The 15,895-nt window shown below is 39.6% G+C and overlaps 1 protein-coding gene across 2 annotated transcripts in view; it reads right to left on the minus strand.

Moving 5' to 3' along the window:
• Positions 1–15,895, minus strand: part of UBR5 (ubiquitin protein ligase E3 component n-recognin 5) — a 104,393-nt gene that overhangs the window by 10,434 nt on the left and 78,064 nt on the right. Inside the window, exons 38-51 of one of the 2 annotated variants that reach the window (XM_087825318.1) lie at positions 15,525–15,782; positions 14,721–14,989; positions 14,165–14,376; positions 11,127–11,357; positions 10,557–10,630; positions 9,205–9,377; positions 8,997–9,110; positions 7,816–8,036; positions 6,349–6,469; positions 6,161–6,265; positions 3,601–3,844; positions 1,870–1,981; positions 1,155–1,299; positions 111–241 (exon numbers count right to left, since the gene is read on the minus strand). In XM_087825318.1, coding sequence (XP_087681444.1) covers positions 111–241; positions 1,155–1,299; positions 1,870–1,981; positions 3,601–3,844; positions 6,161–6,265; positions 6,349–6,469; positions 7,816–8,036; positions 8,997–9,110; positions 9,205–9,377; positions 10,557–10,630; positions 11,127–11,357; positions 14,165–14,376; positions 14,721–14,989; positions 15,525–15,782 — 2,410 coding nt within the window. The remainder of the gene's footprint in view (positions 1–110; positions 242–1,154; positions 1,300–1,869; positions 1,982–3,600; positions 3,845–6,160; positions 6,266–6,348; positions 6,470–7,815; positions 8,037–8,996; positions 9,111–9,204; positions 9,378–10,556; positions 10,631–11,126; positions 11,358–14,164; positions 14,377–14,720; positions 14,990–15,524; positions 15,783–15,895) is intronic. The other variant, XM_087825319.1, reaches the window with a different exon arrangement.

The following is a 15,895-nucleotide window of genomic DNA, read 5'->3' on the forward strand; positions in this document are numbered from 1 at the left end:
CATTTAAAGTCTTCTGCTTTACAGTGTGAATTCTAAGACACGGTGGCACCCACATCCTCATCACAAAGTAGGTGTCTAAACTGAAATGCTTTCCCAGCTGTCCCCATTACCGTCCGTGTGCAATAATGAGTTCCATGGCCTCATCCACTCTTGCTCTCAGAGAATCTTCACTTGCCAGAAGGAGAAGCAGCTGAGCTGGGGATAACTCCAACAACATGCCAGTGATTTTACTCGCAAATGCCTGGAAACGATGAATAAATGTTAATTCCCCTCATCTCTGAAATCTCTTGTTTAAATCAACAATCTTGCCTGCCCCCCAAAAGAAAAAGAAATATGACAAACTTCAATAACAATTCAAAAGTTTCTATACCAATAAGGAATTTCATTAAACAGAAGCTTAATCATAGAGAACTTTGGTGGGGAACAGCCCATGCGCACGCAATCTTGTTAAAGCTAGTTTATTATTTGTGTAGTGAGACTTTCTGTAACTAATGCTTCTGAATATTCACGAGAAAACATACAAATTTCCTATCAGAGAGCCAAGCACGTTTCTTTCATTTGTAGGAAGAGAGATGGGAGAAGTGACGTAGGAAGAAGAGAGGAAAAGATGCCCGTGTTTAAGGTTAAAGATTTACTGAAAGAACTATAATTAGGTTTCTGTTTTATTATTCTTTTGCTATATAACTTGTACATATAGTTATGTATAAAGACAAAAACCACAACCAGTTTGTTTCATATTATGAAAGAAACCTCCGAGGGAACATTCAAAACAGAAAACTTGCAATACTTATCAGTAGTAAAACACAGTACTTGCAATGTGTTCTAGCTACAGGTTGATAGCACAAAAAGTCTGCTTTAAAATATAACAATTTGTGCAAATATGGGTACAAATAACTACAATGCACATTCTTTAGCACACAAGGAACTTATTAGGCAGAATGCCACGGTAGCACAGGTAGGAAATAGAGGAAATAGAACAAACCTCGAGCTATACAGCTTCTCTCCAGCAAATATGTTCCCTAAACTTCATTCTTACTCCAGTACTCAACCACCTGACTTGCCAGGAGCTGACAATTTTTTAAAATACCAACTTTAATTCAAAAACAAAAATGGCACACAACCAATTAGGTGGCAGCTAAGTGCACGGTACATACTGGTTGCATTGCTTGTACACGGGGATAAAGTCTCTCTCCCAGCGCCTGCCGATGCGCCGGCAGCGGGTCCGGGTCATCGCTGGGATTCCCTTCAGAGGCTGGTCTGAAGGGTCTAGTGTCAATGGAAAGCTGCCTTCTGAAGTCTCTGAAAGAAGAACAAAGCTATTACGGTTTCATTTCCTCTGTCTGCAAAATGAAACATCAGCACAACAGGTAAAGAAGTTGGAAATGGCACACCATGGTGGTGGATGCCTAACTTGATGATGTTGGGAAATAAAGTTTATCTGGATTTTGTCACTTGCCAATCTATAAACTCACAATGCACCGTTCAACTTGATTCTAAGGGAGAGGGCCTTAAAATACCAGAATTAAGAGCCCACCCATAATTCCTGGAGACCATAGTCAAAAGTAAAATGCCAGTCACTGCACCAGGATAAAAATTAAAAGGGTTAAATAACAAAATTGCAATAATTATAATTTTAAAACAAGCTTAATAAAAGTTTCAAAGGTGAATATAATTTCAACTGCCCTTGAGAGTTTTTAAAGCAGAACACTTTAATAACAGTTTGTTAGCTTTTTAGTTATTATGTACATATCCAAATATTAAGTTTCATTTTCTAAAAAAGAGTCCATAATTAAGATTCTTTTATTTACAGGCCCACTTTCAATTCATCCAAAAAGGTAGAATTCAATAAAAGATACAAAATCATCTCACCTATCCCGATCTCTCCGGGAACCGGCTCGCAAGCCACTACTTCTCCTCATTTCCCTTTCTCTCTCCCTTTCCCGATCCCGCTCTCCTCTGTTCCTTAATCTCTGCATTAGACCTGGAAGAAAATATGAAATAAAGTCAACGTGAGGACATGACCCAACATAGTAAAACACAACAGCTATAGAACCATCTTCCTTTCACCTGTGGTGGTGCCTTTCTCTCACTCTCCCTATGGTTTTGAGGGTTGGGGTGATTGTGCACAATGTATCTAGCACGGAAAAGATGTTCACTCAGTATTTGCTTAATGACTTTTTCCCCTTGTCATGTCAAAGCTGTGAAATAATACGTAGCAACCAGGGCTATGTTAGTTTGACCAAAAATAATGCTGAAATTTCTTACAGATTAGAATCAGATTTGAATATCTTTCCTATTATCAGTATTTGATTTAAAGCATTATAGGCCACTCATAACATTAGCTATTATTATTTGAAAAACTATAAACATAAATCAGAGTGTGGTTTCTGAAGAATATGCACAAAAGTTATTTTTGAATTGTTAAGACTCCCCAGGTTTCTTCATTTACATTTGTCAATTTCCTATCATAAAACTATAGAAAGTCAAATGGTAAAACCACTGATGAAAGGCTGGAGTCCACTCCCATCTTTTCAATCTCAATCCTTTACAGAGCTCATTCAGCCTCTACTGTGGCAGTTTACAGAATCCCAATAAAACATACCTACAGCCTCGTTAAAATATGGGATTATCTTAGTAACTCCCTCTCCCTCAATTACTATTTCCATCCACGTACAAAATTGACGATATTCTGCCCCTGCTTTACATGAATTGCCAATTATCACCTACTCAAGGCTTTTTGTCACTTTCACAGACTTTTTAATTTGCTAATTGTAATCTTGAAAATTAGGCAAGAGTTCTAATCCCAAAGTGCTGCTCAAAGGAGGTAAAGAGTTTGCACCAGGATGTTAATAGAAATCTTACTACCAAAAACCAAACAGGGAGGTTAGTGACATAGTCAACTAATTTACATTTGGTTGCCAAGCTCCATTATCTCATTGGGAACCAGTAGCAACACTACAAATCACACTTTTTTTAAAAAAATTATATTTTTATTGATCTTTTAGAGGAATGGAGGGGGGTAGGGAAAGGGAGAGGGGGAGAGAGAAACATCAATGTGAGAGGGTAACACCGATAAGCCGCCTCCTGCGCGCACCGCACCAGGGAACAAGCCCACAACCTGGGCAAGTGCCCTGACCAGGAATCGAACTGGCAACCTTTCGCTGCACAGATGACGCCCAACTGAGCCACACCAGCTCGTGCTACAAATCATACTTTTAATAGCACTGCTCTAAGGAACAGTATTTTCTTCTCAGGTATCTGTACCAATTAAATATAGGGGTGGGAAAATACTGCAATCTGCTCGCAGAACTTTTACATTACCATGGATCTTACAACCTCCCACTCCCAAACCTGTAACAACTAAGACAAGAAACTCATAAACGTAAACATTAAGGAAAATATGAGGTAAAAGGGCAAACTGCTAAACTGTCTATTAAAGTAGTGTAAACAAGATTAAATCATTAATCTAGAATAAAAGTATATAAAAATGTAAATGTACATTAAAGTTCTCCCACTATAAATACATACAACCATCATTATCATTGTCTCAATCAAACAAATAAAGATTTGTATGATGTCTGCTATCTGGAGAGTACTTACTTGTGTGAGTGCCTTTGTTGGCATTTTGGATACAATCTAGATTTGGCAATTTTTCATTTGACAAAAACGCTTGTGCGATGGCTGTATAAAAACTCCGTGCTACACCACTGCCCTCTCCTGGCTCATCCTTAAATGTGACTTTTACTCTGTGTACAGCCATTGGAGTAGTAGCACATCTTCGCCCAAAGTGATTGTTCAGCTGCCTCATGGTCTGCTGAATAAGAAGGTCTCGATCCCGATCGACCTAGTAAAACATAAAAAAGCAGTAAGTTCAGTGTTGGAAACCACCCTGAAAACTTTCTATGTAAAATCTGAAAATCTAATTTTAGCTTTTTCTTGACAACCTAAATAACTACAAAGTAATTCAGGTTCTCAGAAATGTATACATTCTAAATAAACAACATTCTCAAGTATTACAAGAATGTCTTGTTAAGTAAAATCAGATAATGGAATTTAACACAATTCTAATACTTTCTTAGAAGTCCACGAGAAATAGCAATTCATTCAATTTTGGAATGCCCCAGAATAAATGGCAAGTGGATCACAAGTGTAAATTTTTTTAACACAGCAAATACTAGAAGAAAATACAGGATATTTCTTTGGTGACAGACCACCACACGCAAAGTAGAAAAAAAAAAAAAAAGACAAACTGGGGAAAAGGAAATTCTGCCCCTTCTGGTAAATGATACATATTCATGAGTAGCATGCACATCGCCTAAAGATAAAGTGATTCTAAAACCTGAGGAAAAACTAACAACTGAAACAGACAAAATGGGTAAGATATATCAGCAAAGAGCTCACAAAAGAGGACAGAGCCTTAAATATATAAAATAATGTTTAACTTTGCTCATTAGAGAAATGCAAATTAAAACTATATTGTGATGCCACTTCTTAATCTGTCAGATTGGTCAAGTCTAAAAACTTGACAAACTGCTGGCAAGACTATAGGCATCAGGTATTCTCGTACTGATGTTGAAAATATAAAACTATATAACCATTATGGATAGGTGTCTGCCAATATTTGGCAAAATTATGTATGCACATGCCCTTTGACCCATGTCTAGGTTCCATGTCTAGTAATCTATCTCAAAGACGCACTAGCCCACAAGAGATACACATGAGGCTATTTATTCCTCACACCACTACTGTAACAGCAAAAGGCTGGAAGCAAACCCAAAAGCCCATCAATAGGAGAATGGCTGAAAAAAACTGACATACCCATAAAATGCAGTACACGAAGACTAAGCAGCTGTAAAAGGTAGGCAGGCTATCTACATACAGTTAAGGCTGTATCTCTGGGACATACTCTTTACTGGGAACAGAAAGATGGGGTAAAATGTATAGCATGCTCGGGGTGGGAAGTGCGGGAGAAAGACGGGTAAAGAATACACATACTGGGTTATTTAAAGGGGGAGGGAACTAAACTTCAATTAAGAACTTGAAGGGTGGGGTACACAGTAAGAGAGAGAGAAATTGGAATGAAAACTAGATTTCTCTGAATACATATATCTTCTTTGTAGAGCTGACCCAGCAACATTCTAGATATTTTACATTAATTGTGAAAAAATAAATAAAAGGGGAAAGCAATCCCTAAAAACTGAAAGCAAAATGAAACAGAAGGCCCCAATTATATGGAGAGGGTAGTAAAACCAAACAAAAATAAATTTCATGTAGCTTTAAACAAAGTCATTTGACCGTACATCTCCAACTGGATACACTCTAAGGACAAAAAAACTGCAAACAAATCTTGTTATTTTCAATAATCATTTTGTGGTAGTGTTGACATTGTGATTCTAAGACTGTTGTGTGTGTGCTGTGGGATAAAAGCAAATGAGTAATTAATTTACCAGTGTTGTTGGGAATTTAAATACTCAGTTTGGGAGAAAGGCAATAAAGCCGAAGAAGTAAAAATAAACAGAACCTCGTGGTCCTTAATCCTAGAGCTGACAAGTCAGCAGGATGAACTCCTGATGCCATTTTCTTCTTTTCTTGGTTTTGGTTGTTAAGCATTTCCTAGCTTTCTCCACGAAAAAGGCCTAAAAACAATGACCAGCCCAGGAGGCAGCGAGCAACCCTAGAGCCCAGATTATCATCTTGGAATACAACTTCCTACTGAAAGAGCAAGGGCTCCTGAAGAAACGGCTGCGACAGCAAACACACAAGATGAGACACACCAAAGCGTAAGGACGTCAGCAAAGATCAGTCGCCTCAAAAGGACTCAGGAGCCAAAAAGGAACCCGACTCCCGCTGGCCAAAAGAGACAATCTCAGCATCAAATGGAGTAATATCCTCCATGAAATGAAGCATATCAGGAACATTTAAATCCATGTGTTCTTAATGACACTTAAAAACAGAAAAACTGAAACAAAAAACTCGTCACTAGAGGATGCTGGGAAACTAACTGCCAGAGACAGCCATTACTCTAAATTTGGTAATTACCATTTTTTTCTTTAAATTTTTGAATTATACAGCACATATCCCTAAGCAAGATGGTTAATTTTTGTTTTTAAACTTCATATATATGGCATACTGTATGTATAGTATAAGAAAATCTAAATACCTTTACCTCTAGTGATAAATCTCTTGACTGCTGATTTCTCAGTTTTTCCATTTCTCTACGGAATTTTGATTCTTTTACCTCAAAACCACCCAATTCGGTTAGGATCTTAAAAAAAATGCATGACAGAATTATTCTCTGAAATACGTTCTTACGGACAAAATAGAATTTAAAGTGCTCAAAATACATACTGATCCAGGTTCTGCTCCAACATCTTCCATGAACACCCTGCCGAACAGCTCCAAGGAGAGGCGCCAGCGTCCCAGCAGCATATCGTGGGAGATGACCATTCCCATGAAGCTGCACTGCGGCCTGCGGGCGGCGAGGGGAGAGGCGCTCAGCCAGCCGGCTCGGAAAACTCCCTGCCTCCTGGCCGCAGTCACTGACTGGTCCTTTGCTATTCTGAGGCTTCATGTACTTCACTCGCACCCTCTCCAGGGGAGCTTCCTACGGCCGCTCGCTCTTCCCGATGTCTTAAGTCAGGACATGTCCCCAGGCTGCCTCCCTCCCCCCAAGGACAATGCCCATGCCCATCCCCATCTCGGACTCCCAGACACCTCTCTAGTTCACACGTTGGCAATGGACTGGAATTTCCACTGTGCTACACACATATAACCCTCCAATGACACTCAGTTCAGACTCAGTGGGGTAAAGCTGAACGTGGCCTTCGCGACAGTGACACTGCCTCCCTTCCTTCAGTAGTAACACACTTCACTACCGCGCCGACGTGGAGCAGATTCTAATTCCCCCACCCCTGTTCCTCCAAGGTGGCCAAGTCCTTCACGAGCTGCTCCTTCCTTTCGGTGGCTTCCTTTCCACCCAGCGGCAAAGGCGACATTCCACCGCAGCGTCCTTTCAACCCCTAGCCAGGGCCAGGAGCCACCCCTAAACTTGGCTCCCCGATTCTGCTCTCTGCCAGTCTAGCTGCTGCTCCGCAACCGTCTCGGCTCACAGCTCCTCCGGGAAACCTGGGCCGCCTAGTCCGCAATTCTTCCTTGCCTTTTATGGTTGGTAGGCCATGTATGTAAAGTGTATCTAGCTTCCTAAACTAGCTTAATTCCTCCCAAGCAAAAATATTATCTGACACTATGTAAGCAAAAAACATAGAGCACATATATCTCAGATACTCTACAGGTCATTTGGTGATTAGCCATATTGAGCCACAGTGTATACTGGCAAATTTTTATTGGGAAAGCGAAGAACCTACCTCTTGCAAGAGAATTACCAACTGTGGACCTGGCAAAGAACCTCAAGTGAGTGTGAGAACCACAAATCTAGAAACCTCTTTCTAGTTATTCTCATGTCCCCCCCGCTTAGCTGAGCTGCCGGTTACACGTCTATAATTGGCTATTTGACGTGGATATATGTACTTTAACTCAGTACTAAGCATTAAAAACAAGTCTTAGGATTTCCTCAGTTAAGTGAGGGGAAAATCATGCCAATCAATGACAACACAGTCACAAAAAAAAAAAAAAAAATCCATAAAACTAAAATTTAATTTTAAAATCTGCTTATAACCTATGAAAACAGAATAACATTTAATTATCTTATTTATATACAAATAAAATTACAAAATTCCTAAATAAAAATTCTTACAACAATCATATAATAGCCATAAAAGTAATACAACAGAAAAACTATCTTCACTTAGCAGATACCTGAAAGATGTGAGAGGCGGCCCTTCACTCTCGGTCAGTCCTATCTCTGCCAGTAAACTGCTTTTCAGTTGTGCGGCGAGGTCATGAGCAGATGGCCCCGCTTTTGAACTCTCCGCTTCTTCTGGCACCACGCTCTGCTCTTCCCCTTCCTTTTTTTGACGATTTTGCATGTTCATTACATTTTTCAAATTGGCAGCATAAGACATTTTAGTTGGAAGAACCTATGAATTTTTACATTTAAAAGTTACACATTAAAGAAACTAACTAGGTTTCATTTTCAACCTACTAACACTCCATAGAAATCAGAGAGAAGTGACATAATTCTTTTCTGGCCCTTCAACCACCAAGATGCAGCCCGTTTCTTGTCTGATTCCCTCAGTGACCAGCAATTCCAGTGCATTTACCACCGCAGCCTCCAAGACCTTTTAAAATAATCTCAGTGATATCTGTGGTTACTTAAGTCTCTTATGCATTTTCAACCTTTTCTTTTATCATTTAGATTAAAAAAAAAATTCTATTCAACTAAATTTCTTCCATGCTTGCTCTTAAACATGGTATTACTTTTTCATTGGAGAAACAGTATGGAATAATTTTAGGTTCTCAAATCAGACTTTTATCTAAAATCTAGATCTTTCACTTAACCAGATGTGTAACAGACACTACCACATGAAATTTATGTAATCTCTCCAACCCTCAGTTTATTACCTATAAAAATCAAGATAACAATGTTTTCTACCTAACATGGCTATAAAGATTAACTGAGACAGTGCCCAGGAGATAGAATTATTCAAATTATTTATAATACCTTATTCACATTCCAAATTCAAAAAGAAAAATTGCAAGCTAATTATTATGCATGCTCAAAGACATAGAAATGTATCTACGTATGTACATATAAATTTAAATTTTCTGGAGCATTACAACAATCAACTCTGTGAAATAGAAGAGCACATAATGAAACTACCATTTTATCATGAAATAACCTGAAATAGCGCAAGTCAGTCTCAAAGCAGGCTAATGAAACAGTTGGAACTCCTTTTATTGTCATTAAACAGGAATTCCTGATATTTCTATCATTTGGGGAAATGTAATATTCTGAATTAATGCATTTCCAAAAATCTGGTTGCTGGGACAAGTGCTCATTCACAAATATGATATTGCAAAGATTTTTACTATCTTACCTCAAGGCAGTTTCTATCCACTGTAACCTCCATTAAGCATTTCCCACTACTGGCAGATGAAGAATAAAGACCCTGACTTGGACGGCCAAAAAGATCCTCCTTTCTAGCATTTGGCTGGAATTTTAACAGAAATATTCTAGTTATATTGAACACTTGAAAAAAATAAAGTCAATTTAAAAGAAACCTGAGACCAGTTAATTTAAAGTACCTGCAACAGATGTGGCTGATCAGCCAAGGGGATGGCTTCAGCCAGAGGCACTTCAAATGGATTTGGGGGTATACACCCAAGGAACGTCATGGAATCTGAGCGTCGGAAAAATGGATGGTTTTGGCCAGTTTCTGCAGGAAGAGAGTCATCATCCTTATCATTCAAAGCAGCACCTAAACATAAAGAGGTAAAATGTATGGTTTTTAGAAAAATTATTTAATTACTGGGGAAGGGTAAAAGAATCTTAACCTGCTCCACCCAAAATTCCATTATCTTTATAAATTTTAATGCCACTCAAAAACAATAGTCCAAAGTTTTTATAATATTTTAAGTGATAAAGTATTAGCAGTTTAAAACGGTTACAATAAGTTTTATGTTATGTATATTTTAAATAATGACAAAAACTTGACAAAAATAATCAGCAGTCACAAGTACTGTTCCATTTTATATTAGATGGACGTTTGCCACATCCGCTTTCTCTCTCTCTAGAGATTCAGACCGAAATACAGGTAGACGCCTGAGTATATTCAGGACCTGGCTCACACGACTCCAAAAAGAGGAGATGGACAGGAGCTGAAATCTGAGCATTTGCTTACGTAAGTTCTGCTTCCTTTAGAAGATAAACAGATCTCTGGGCACTCATGAATCCCGACAGGAAGTCAGCACACCAACTCCCCCTAATGGAATTAAACTCTGGGCAGTGCTTACCGTGTGCTGTGAACACAAGAGGAAGCAATGGCTACCAGTTAGGTCAGCTGTCTCTCCCTGGCCGAATAAAACTGCTAGCCGATGAGGAGAGGTAAGTGGACTACCTGACCCCATTTTTAAAAGTTTTTAATTCCACTTGAAATAAGAGCTGAGCACTACAAACAGGCTGCAGAAGATCCCAAAAATTTCTTGCATTTGGAATACTTTCTCTTTTTATTGCATTAACTGTTACAGATTTGGGTATTTGGGGAGTCATAAATGTTATTTCTCATTTTTCTTGACTTAATGTATTTTGTATCAATGTTACCAAAGGTTCTGCTAAGGTTTTAATGTAATGCGTACACACTCAACCTAAGAGTAAAGATAAACTTAAAACTAAGAAATGCACAGGAGAGATACAAAGATTATGCAGAAAAAAATTTTGATTTTTGAAAAGTCCATGACATTTCTTTAACTATCCTTATTTTGAAGCAAATAATGCAAGGATATATAAGGAAAATGGATAGAAAAGGCAAGAAATGGGACATAGAGAAGAAGAGAGAAATTCCCACCCAGACAGAAAATAATGACGTTAAAAAGCTTGAAGGGGAACTACTGAGGCAGCCATTCCTTGCGGTAGGTTAGCAGATTTTCTGTACACTAACTTTGATTGGTGTCATCATCATTTTCGTGTTCTGAATCTTCATTATCAATACCCAGTTCCAAGAGTTCTCGCGTCCTTTAAAAAGACAATGAGTCATTTTACATGAAATATTTGTGTAATATGAACAGAAGCAAAGATGATGGGAACTATAAGCAAAAAACACTAAAAAGGGCTATTAAGTATCTAACCAATTTCAAACATTTTGATAAAGTTTCAGACTCTGGGAATTGTACACTAACCAGCCAAATGTACCACAATTACAAAATAGACTTAAACAGAAGTAAAAAGCTAATCACACCAAGAAACTGAGTGAGCGGTTACACAAACTCTAATAGAACACACGATCAAGCAGACCAAACCATGGATTCTTGGGCTTCCCCCCTTTAAGTGAGGAGCAGCTACAGTGAAAGGTTGGGTAGACTCACGCTCACTTTCCCACATGAAATGGTCCTGCACTATTTCTCTTTTGCAAAGCTGTTCTCCTTACTCCAAATATCAGACAATGTACTAATGAAGACCACACTGAGCAAGTAAGTATTTCTTAAACCAACCTCACGGCAAGTATGGATACCTTTTGCGTTCCAGCTGAGGTGTATCCAATGTTGTCTGCTGATTCATTGCTTTAATCCAGTATATAAGGGCTTGAAAAACATATGCGACATGCTTCAGTGAGCAAACGTCTAAAACTGGAAGGACATCAGAATGCTCATCATTATGAGACCTCATTAGAGACAGAGCATAATTTAGGAAGTCCCCTCGAGCCGACATCATTCCTTGGCGGGCACTAAGCAATGTGGCACGCCTATAGGAATAAAAAGAAATGCACGCTATTACAAAAGGAGCACAAATGTGAAGTTTGCCACTGTCATAGATATGCAAAATTAGGACCTGCAACTATCCACAGGTAAAAATTCATTAAGCCCGTGGCTCTGCTTTAGAAACATAACTATCGTGTATCATTCATAGTCCCATACTTTTGTACAGAAAAGGAATCCCAGTATCCTTTGGAATGGCAAATGGACCGCCTTCCCTAAAGACAATAGTTCTCAAACTTTAGCATCATCAAAGTCACCTGGAGAGTTTGTTAAAACAGAGAGCTGGCCCCCCCCCTCACAGTTTCAGTAGGTCTTGAGTAGGGCCCCAAAATTTGCATTTCTAATAAGCTCTCAGGTGATACTGATGGCTGCTATTCTGGGGACCACACTTTGAGAACCACTGCCTAAAATGACACCGAAAGCATAAGCAACAGAAGAAAACAGAGATAGCACTGGACTTTATCAAAATTAAAAACTTTTGGCCCTGGCCGGCGTGGCCCAGTGCTGAGAGCGCATCTGCCTGCACAAGGGTTCGATCCCGCCCCGGCTGGGACACAAGCAGGAGGCAACCAATCAACGTGTCTCTCCCCCTCCCTCCCCTTCCATTCTCTCTAAAAATCAACAGGAAAAATAGCCTCGGGTGAGAATTAACAACAGGAAAATTAAAAACTTTCGTCCTTCAAAGGACACCATCAAGAAAGTGAAAACCACCCACAGAATAGGACAAAATTTCTCCAAATACTACTTCTGATAAGGAACTTGTACCCATAATATATAAAGAACCCACACAACTCGGTAACTAAAACGACAAAGGATCTAAATAGACATTTCTCCAAAGAAGATACACAAACGGTCAAAAATACATGATAAGATGCTCAACGTCATTAGCCATTAGGGAATGAATATACAAAACCACTTCACACCCACGAGGATGGCTATTATCAAAAAGATAGATAGAAACAAGTGTTGGCAAAGATAGGGAGAAACTGGAACCCTCCACACCCTGGTATTAGAAATATAAAATGGTGCAGCCACTTCAGAAATGAGTCTGGCAGTTCCTCAAAAGGTTAAACATAGTGTTACTATATGATCCAGCAATTCCACAACCAGGTATACACCCAAAATAACTGAAAATACATGTCCACACAAAAACCTGTACACAAGTGTTCACAGCAGTATTATTCACAATAGCCAAAAGGCCATTTTGGCCATAATAACCATAAACAGCCCAAATATCCATAAACTTATGGATAAACAAAATGTGGCATATCCATACAAGGGACTATTACTAGGAAATAATGTATTGATATATACTAAACATGGATGAACCTTAAAGTCACTGTACTAAGTAAAAGAAACCAGGCACAAAAGACCATGTATTATACAAATCCATCTGTGAAATGTCCAGAAGAGACAAATCTATAGAGACTGAGAGTATATCAGTGGTTGCTTAGGGTTGGAAGGTGGGGGGAAGTGGGGGGGTGACTGACAGGCATGGGGTTTCTTGGGTAGATAATGAAAGTATCTCAAAATTAACTGTGATGGTTGCACAGGGCTCTGAATGTACTCAAAACTATGGAACTGTACACTTTACTTTTTATACACTTTACATGGGTGAATTATATGATAGATAAAATTATATCTCAATAAAGCCGTTGAGAGCGCGAGCAAGAGGGAAAGGGAGAACCCTGTCACAAATGAAGATCTACTATCAGAGCCCTGTTCTTCAGAGCACACGAGCCTGATAAAGACAGGGCTTGTGCCTGCTTGGAGCAGGCTTCCTAGGGCAAGAAAGCTGATGCCGCCAAAATCTCCCTGGTCTAGGTCTCTCTGCCAAGCGCTCCATTTTGCATGGTGGACATTTCCATCAAATTCTCTCCCCGTTCTCAACAAGTTCAAAGACAAGTGCGTGTGTCCACTACAACCCTCTACGTCTTCCTCTTTCTTTTCCTATGGGTTATTCACAATCAAAGTCCAAAAGCAGATTCTGCCTTTTTGCTCTATCCCTCAGCAAGGCCCTAAGCTGCTTATATGATTTCAAAGCTTCTCTCTCCTCCTTCCTGAACTTTACTGTCCCACTAGTTTAGTAGCTATTATGTCTCTTGTACATGCCAACCAGAGTCTTGTTAAGTTTCCTAAGCAGTCTCCTAGACCCTTGTCTTTCTCCCTTTATCATCCACCCAAAGAAGGCAGTTTAGCCTGAGCCAAAACTAGAACCAAACCCTAGGACTCGGACCTGAGAACAGGCACTTTCACTACATGGCACTGCTACTGCGCTAGTGATCAATGTGTCACCTAATTCCTAGTCCCGAAAAAGGCCACTTTATAACTGAACAGAAAGAACACAACAAACCCACAAGGAAACACTCTTTAGTTAAGACCCAGCAGGCCAGAGAAGGCACAAAAAGAAACATGATTTGAAAACCAAGGAGCAGCTTTGGAAATCACATAGACTTTCCCCTCCTGAGTACAAAGTGCATTCATGTTCGATCATGTTCAAAATACAAGTTTTTCCATGAATATATGCCTTTGAGGGGGTTGGGGACAATAAGGCAAGGATGCAGACTAACTCCTTCAAAAACGACGAAATACTTAGTATCAGATCCTACAATCTCAACAAATTTTTTAAAATAGCCTGGATTATAACTATTTTGTTTTGCTCCTGCTACACAGTTTTTAAAAAAAGTAATGCAAGGCACTTCTTCCTTCACAACAGACAGAGGGAGGAGGTCTTATGTAAAAAACTTTCTAGAATACAAGGGTGCCATCTAAGCACAGCTGAAGACTTGCATACCGTCTGCCTTCAAGGGTGCGTAAACTAGCCTCTTCTCGTGCAGTCATCCTCTCTCTTCGTGCTGAATTCTGAGAAGCGTGAAGAGGGTGATTTGGATGCCCCGGGTCACCAGCAGATGCTAATGCAGAACCATAACGTAATTGAGCTTCAGTAGAATCCATAATACTGACCATCCAGTTCCATGTGGGAATAAGCTTTTCTTCTACATAGTTCTATGAAAACCAAACTAAAATAGTTAAATCTGTGAAAACCAAACTAAAATAGTTAAAACTACCCAAATGAAGCTAAATTTGACACACAGCAGGTCCTTGAACAACATCATCTTGTTGATGTGACGCCATAGGAACGCAACTCGTCTGTATCAGTTAACCTATGGTAAAATGGTTCCATTTTGCTTAAAGTCGCAGAACCTATCAACGATGTTAAGTGAGGACTTACTTGGTAGTATTACATAAACACTTAAATATTTGTAATATTAATCCCCATGATACTGAACCTCTCATAACTGACAGCCAAACGATGTGTCCGAGCGAGTAACTTCTCAGCGGCTTCCTACCTGTAAGCTCACTGCATCCTGGTAAGTCAGCTTCACCGCGGCTGGGATCTGCGAGTACACCAGGTGGTTGTACTTGGGAACAAGGCCCATCAAGTCTGAGACCTGTCTGACGACAATGCTGTAAGCCCTGGCTAAGCTGCTTGCCGATGTCAAGTAGCTGCTGGCACTGCTGGCTTCCAACGCAGCTGCGGCAGCTGCCGCGCTCGTGCTGATGGTACCACTGCGACGTAAGTTTGAAGGGTCGATATAAATCAGACCTGCGGAGCTTGCTGTAGGAAAAACGGACAAGCACAACAAGCTAATGTCAGTTGCTAACTGTGTTTCTCAAGCACTATATATATTTTCAAAGCCTAAAAGATCAATTATTTGCAAATGTAATAGCAAAAACCTTTAAGCCACACTAATTTAGAAATTATAAGCGAGACAAGAATTACTATAATGTTCTCAACCAGAGGCAATTTTGCCACTGCCCCCCAAAAAGGGGGATAGTTGGCAGCACATACAAACATTTTTAGCTGTCACACCAGGGTGAGGGATTGCTAATGGCATTCAGTGGGTAGACACCATGGATGATGCTAAACATCCTTCAATGCAAAAGTATACAAATAAAAAATTATTTAGCCCAAAGTAGCAATGGTACAGAGATGGAGAAACCATGCTATCAGCTTACAGAAATAATATTTATATTTGACCTCAGCAAAACAATAGAAAACTATTATGAAACTAATTTGTTCTCTAGATGAACATGTGTAACTTCAAAAAAATCTACTAAGCACTCTTAGGAATACTGAGTTTCTGACTTGCCTGCTGGCGTGGATGTGCTGGAAGGGGCTGTGCTGGCCGCCCGCTGGTGCTGGGTGTTGCGCACAGCCCACTGCATGGAACGGGGAGCCTGGGCAGCGCCGTTGGCGTGGGAGCTATTCGTGGTTCTCTCTAGGGGCTCATCGAGCATAAAGGTCTCCTGTTCTATGTCGTCGCTCTGACTACTGCTGCTATCAGAATCACTTGAGTCATTTGACTGTGAATCATCTTCAGAAAAGAAGGCAGGAACACTGCTTGCACCTAAGTTTTTAATTTTTAAAACCAAAACCATTGTGAGTTTGTTGATATTTAAAACTACACTGTAACCCCTCATTCAGGAAAATATATATATTAAACAGAATGTCAGGCTGTAT

The sequence above is a fragment of the Miniopterus natalensis genome, chromosome 16 (assembly GCF_054644295.1).
Source record: "Miniopterus natalensis isolate mMinNat1 chromosome 16, mMinNat1.hap1, whole genome shotgun sequence".
Lineage (NCBI taxonomy): Eukaryota > Metazoa > Chordata > Mammalia > Chiroptera > Miniopteridae > Miniopterus > Miniopterus natalensis.